This window comes from Diaphorina citri, unplaced genomic scaffold (assembly GCF_000475195.1).
Source record: "Diaphorina citri unplaced genomic scaffold, Diaci psyllid genome assembly version 1.1 scaffold764, whole genome shotgun sequence".
Classification (NCBI taxonomy): Eukaryota; Metazoa; Arthropoda; class Insecta; order Hemiptera; family Psyllidae; genus Diaphorina; species Diaphorina citri.
In genome coordinates, this window is record NW_007378197.1 from 73,582 (window position 1) to 80,156 (window position 6,575).

At 36.8% G+C, this 6,575-nt stretch overlaps 1 protein-coding gene across 1 annotated transcript in view; it reads left to right on the forward strand.

Annotated features, from left to right (window-relative positions):
• The window catches only part of LOC103511890 (L-threonine ammonia-lyase), a 55,909-nt gene that overhangs the window by 47,708 nt on the left and 1,626 nt on the right, over nt 1–6,575 (forward strand). Inside the window, exon 4 of the mRNA XM_026825515.1 lies at nt 109–334. Within this exon, the coding sequence (XP_026681316.1) occupies nt 109–334 (226 nt within the window). The remainder of the gene's footprint in view (nt 1–108; nt 335–6,575) is intronic.

Consider the following 6,575-nt stretch of genomic DNA (forward strand, 5'->3'; position numbering starts at 1 on the left):
ATTCTACATATTTTGTAGTTAACCCCCCCCCCCCCCCCCCCTTCCTACGCCAATGCTCACTACCATTTCGTTTATTTATTACTTATTCCTTGTTTATGTTTCTATTAGGGTTGTTCTGCCTCTTTGTGGCGGTAACATTGATACCACCATCCTCGGTAGATGCATAGAGAGAGGTCTCGCTGCTGACGGTCGTTTAGTCAAATTTTCCGTCAACTTGAGTGATAGGCCTGGCGGTATTGCAGAACTCTGTACCATCTTGGCTTCAGTGGGAGTTTCAATTAAAGATGTAATGCACGAGAGAGCCTGGGTTACACGAGATGTTTTTAGCGTGAAGGTGAGCTTAGTGTTTTCGTTTAATTTTTAAGATTTTTGTATTCTCCATTGAAGAAGTTCGATTCGCTTGGATAGAAGTAGAAAAATTATAGCCAGTATTTTATGCACTTTTAACCTAATTTTCAAGTGTCGCTGATTAAGCAACTTTGTGTGTGGTGAGCAACTGGATGGATCACAAAGTGTGACCACTTCTTTACGTACGACTTTTTGTGAACCCATTCTCGACGTTTTAATAAAGTTGAGCAAACGTGGAGCGTAGTTGGTATTCGGACGATCGGACGGGAGAATACCAGAATATTCTCTCAAGGTGCGAAGTCAATAGGGAGCGCGCTGCGCGACCGCATAATCTCAAAGTGCTAAAAGCTAACAGGGAGTGCGTAGCGCGACCTCAGATTTGGATTTTTCTCATCCTTATTCATAGAAATCGATATCTAATATATAAAAATGAATATTTGTTTGTGTGTGTGTGTGTGTGTGTGTTTGTTCGAACTTTATGCCTGGCCAAACCGCTCATCCGATTGCGGGGTTAGGCTAAACGCAAAAAAGAGCTTTCACAATTTGAGCAGTGACCAGTGTTATTATAGGGTTAGGTTAAATGCAAAAAGGAGCTTTAACAATTTGAGCAGTGACCAATGTTATTACAGGGTTAGGTTAAACGCAAAAAAGAGTTTTCACAATTTGAGCAGTGACCAGTGTTATTATAGGGTTAGGTTAAACACAAAAAGGAGCTAGGGTATCCAACAATGTATGACCCACTCAAATTGCTCCGGACCTGTTGGAGTTTTCGGGGGAAAAAAACGTATCTCTTTGATTTTTGCAAAGAATTTTTTGGCAATATTGAAATTCGCGAACAAGTTCGCGAAACTTGGTACCAACTTTGGAATTTTAAATGAGAACCCCTATTTTTTATTGCATATTCCTTCATTTTTTTGCGATTCGTGATTTCGCGAAATATCGCGAAAATTCAACTAACTGAAATGTGCCTGTGTGACATATCATTTCACAAAGTTTTTCCTTCATAAATCATGTGGTAACATCAGATTTCAGATTCAGAGCATTTTTCGCGAATTTGCGAAATTTACAAATCGACATCGTGATTAAAATGTACCGTGGCGAATCGACAAAGTGATTAAAATGTACCGTGTGAAATATCATTTCACAATGTTTTTCCTTCATAAATCATGTGGTAATATGAGATTTTCGATTGAGATTATTTTTCGCGAATCAAATCGACAAAGTGATACAAATTTCGCGAATTCGCGAAAAATGGTCTCGATCCAAAATTTGATGTCACCACATGATTTATGAAGGAAAAACAATGTGAAATGATAGGTCACACCCCACATTTTAATCACTTTTCGATTCACCGACTATGCAAATTTCGCAAATTCGCGAAAAATGGTCTCAATCCAAAATCTGATGTTACCACATGATTTATCAAGGAAAATCATTGTGAAATGATATGTCACACAGGCACATTTCAGTTCAGTGAATGTTCGCGATATTTCGCGAAATACGCAAAATCGTGAATCGCAAAAAAAAATGTACATTGTACATGGAATTTTACGTAAAATAATAATATATAAAAATACGTACATAAAATAATCTAATATATAAAAAATAGGGGTTCTCAATTGAAATTCCAAAGTTGGTACCAAGTTCAAGGATTTCGCAAACTTGTTCGCTAATTTCAATATTGCCAAAAAATTCTTCGCAATAATCAAAGAAATTCGTTTTTTTTATATACATTGGTGGACACCCTGTATACTTAGAAAAAAGGAGTGAGATCCCCACAAAAGCACAAATGTGAAAAAAAGGCCAAGTTCCTATCCAAAAATGTCGGCCTATTGTCACGGGCCTCACATGTGGTGATATCAGAAAATTAAAATAAAAAAAAGAGGAAAAAAATATGCCCACAAATTGAATTTTTGAATATTCAATCAATCTTCTTATGTTCATAAATAAATAAAAATGGTTTATGTTAAAAAAAAAAAAAAAACCACCACCACTACCACCACAAAAGCCAAGTTCCTATCCAAAAATGTCGGCCTATAAAAGTGGTGATATCAGAAAATTAAGGCAAAGTCTGCATTCCCAGTTTTTCGTGCCTTCTGAATCTTAATTCCTTCAACCTTCTCTCAGTTTCAACTTGGCTATGTTTTCCCTGCCCACTATGCACGGCCTTGTGTATTTGCATAGTGGGCAATGTGTTGGTGAAATAGTGGAAACGGTCCCTAACCTCGTCTACAAGAGGGATCAGCTGATCAGTCATCAGGTGACAGTGTCTACACCCCCACCACTGTCACTATCAGCAACAACAACAACACCACCACCACCACCACCTACACTCAGTTTCCCTTGAAAATGTCTATGAAATAGACGAAACTCCGAGTCGGGATATAAAAACCCACTCGTAAGTATCCATTTTTATATATAACTTAAGTAAAAAAGTATTTACAAAGGATGTCAAAATTAAATAAATAAATTAATTAATTATTGAAGGAATTAAGATTCAGAAGGCACGAAAAACTGGGAATGCAGACTTGGCCTTAATTTTCTGATATCACCCTTTTTTTCACATTTGTGTTTTTGTGGGGGATAAGCATCTTTCAATAGGATAAGGAAAGTCGTGTGATGTTAACACCAGATTTTCTACTTTTTATTTACCTACCTACGCACCTAATAGTTTTTTTTAACACTTTTACTTATGAATAAGTTTTTTTTTTTTCGATAAGTCTATGCACATGTCTACATGTTTACCTTCAAACTAGGATAAGCATTATAAAATATATATTTCTAGCTCAGGGACGGAACTCGGATGGTAAATTTCAGTTATGGGACGGAACTCCCCATTATTATGTACCTACCTACCTATTATCTATTTATAATATACATCTACAGAGTGTTTATAAAGTCCGGGAACCCCTGAATCTTTTTTTGAACGGCTAAAGATGAGAAGCTGAAATTTAAGGTAGTGTTTTATCTTTTCAAATACCATTTTTTCAAGTAGTCGCCGAATTTTGTCCGGAGCCAGGATCGGTCCGAGGGGGCCCAACTTTAAAATCTGAAGTGAGAACCCCCTACTTGTGATACAGCATATCAAAGGTCTTAAAGAACGTAGTACTTTGATACAAGTTTGAGCTCGATCCGACAATCAGGGACGGAGTTATGACCTATTCAAATTTTTACATTTCCATGTTCTCCCGCCAATAGGGGAAGCACCAAAAATGGAAAATTCATATCGATTTGCTGGGCCGAATGTCTAAATTTCATATTTGGGAATTTCAACATGACCCATTAGTGGGACCTATTTGAAGCACAAATCACCAATCGATATGAATTTCCCATTTTTTGGTGCTTCTCCTATTGGCGGGAGAACATGGAAATATAAAAATTTTAATAGGAAATAACTCCGGCCCTGGTATGCTGTATCACAAGTTGGGGGTTCTCATTTAGGATTTTAAAGTTGGGCCCCCTGTGGCTGACCCTGGCTCTGACCTAAATTTTGCAACTACTTTAAAAAATGGTATTTTAAAAGATGAAACACCACCCTAAATTTCAATTTCTCATCTTTAGCCGTTGAAAAAATATTCAGGGGTCCCCGAACTTTATAAACACTCTGTATAGAACTTTATAAACACTCTGTATATAACATTTGTGTAGGACAAAAGATATCATTTTGAAGTTCTCTTCTCCCCTAAAGCAAAAACGAAAAAATGAGGAGAGGAGAGTGAGAGTAAACTTTACCCATAAGATATTTTCCCGAAACGTATTGCGCAGACGTTTTACATGCTCTCGTAACCTATATAAACGAGTTCTCTTTAGGTCAGAGTTGAGGGTGTGTGGTTGTTCAGAATTAGAACACGAAATGGAACAGTAAGTACATACAGATCTTTCCTATATTTTTATTTAAGGTAGCTTTTGGAATTGATATGGTACCCCTCATTTTTTTTTTTTTTTTTTTTTTTTAGGTTTTATCGGGGAAACTTCTAAGGTTCTTTTGTCCTGAAATCAAAAAATTTTTTTTTTTTTCTTTAGGTTTGATCGAGGAAACTACTAAGGTTCTATTGTCCTGAAATCGAATAGAGACAGGATAGGACAAGGCCAGCTGTTCCGAGAACGAACCTTATCTGTTTAGGATGAAATCCGCCCTGTCGGGAATCGAACCCGCGACTTACAAGGCAGACGCGCGACACTCCAAATCTAACTAGGCTGGCAATACATTGCCTGAGTGAATCTTTTGTGTATCTAGTTACTATCTGTTCTAGAAATTAAAAAAAAAGGAATTTTCAATTGTGGTATGTTAAGCATAAATGCTTGTCACAAATGCCGTTCCCCGCTAAAATAGGTTTTACTCTGAATTTTGTGACTTGACTTGGACTCAAACAACCAATCTCCAGTTGGTTTCTGATCTTGAGTGTACTTGTTACGGGAAAAGCCCGACGAGTGGTTAAACCTAGGATTTTCCAGATCTTTTGGGAAAAGTCCGAAATTAAAATCTTTTTCGGGCTTTTACCGGTTTATTTAGGTGAATCTTAAGATACTCGGTGATGTAGTGGTCAAGGCGCTCACCTGGTAAACAGGAGGGCGTGGGTTCAATCCCAGCCGAAGTATGGAATTTTATCCTCAATATAATTTGAGAATTTGACGCAATAATAGTAGTAGCCTACTGCTGGAGTAAAGGGACTTTTCAGTCCTATGCGAGCAGTCTAGCACTATTATTACTGTAACTTCTGTACTACCTAAAACGCTATGACTACTACTACTGTAGGTACTAGCTACGTACTGACTACCTATAATATGTATATAAATAGCTACTCCGCGTGGTTTATTTATTTGTTTTCATTTTATATTTTTTATTCCGAGGTAATCGCACTGCTTGGAATGTGAACTATTATGCATTATGCTAATCCGATCCGAGATTTCTCTGCATCAGTCGGTTTTTTTTCTTTCTCAATTAGTACTAGCTTTGCTATTTTCCATTCGTCAGGAAATCTGCCTTCTTTGGCAAGTTGATTGAACAATGCCAAACAGTAGTCTGGAGCCGTTTTTATGAGGACTTTGGTGACTTCTGGGACTATTCCGTCTGGTCCCGGTGCTTTTTTGTTTTTGATTTCCATGTATGTTTGGAGTAACTCATCAATGGTGAAAGGTGGGATCTCTGCTGGTGGGATTTCCGCTTTGTTCCATTCTGGTAGTTCGTGGACTGGGAAGAGTTTTTTAGCTATTTTGAGTTTTTCATCGGTATTTAAGTTATTGGTTGTATTTATTTTAAACTTTTTACAAACAATCTTGTAGCCGTTTCCCCAGATGTTGTGGTTAGGGATGTAAATGAGTTGCAAATATATCGATAAATCGATATATCGATATATCGGCCCCTCAAATATATCGATATCGATATATCGGGGGAAATATATCGATATATCGATATATTTAACAATTTTTCTTGTTTTGGGGGTTACAAGATATTTATACTGCGTTTTACGATAATAAGGCTACTTTTAGACCCTAGAGTTGCTTGAAATACCTAAACAAATTATTTAGGCAGGTAAAATAGGAATTTTTATATTTTTAAAAAACAAAAATAAAACAAAATCACTCATTTAACTTACTATCACTAAAAATAAAATACACATAAAAATAAAATACATAAACACACATCCGCACCCCCCCCATACACACACACACACACACCTTTGGCCGAAACCCTTTTTTTTGGGGCAGTTGGACCATAAAACGTCCACATCCATCAAAAAACGAAGGTCGAAAAATTTGTCGATCACAATACTTTCCTCGTCATTTTATAAAATAATGAAAGTATATAGGTAAATAACATAATCATCATCTAGGTACTTCGCCTTTTCCCATGTTGGCGTTTTTAATCGGTCCACCTATCTACACCATTGGTGTTTTTTCGTCAGGATGAACCAACTTGGTTTTGGCGAGTTTATTTTTACGGAGTGCGGCTGCGGATGCCCTTCCGCTACTCCAACCACGTCAAGACAATAATATGAAAAGCAACCCAATATAATTCTGGTTGAAAAAAACAATAGAAAGGTAGGTAAAGGAACGGAAAGAGCAAAAAAGGCAAATGTAAAAAAATGTAATGTAAACAGCAAAATGTTCAAACTTTCAAATTTCAAAAAGTTCAAATTTTTAATCGAATTTCTTTCATTTCAAAAATGTTGCGCCACAAAATCCACAAATAATGTTAATGGCATGAGAAAAACACGAGAGGGCGT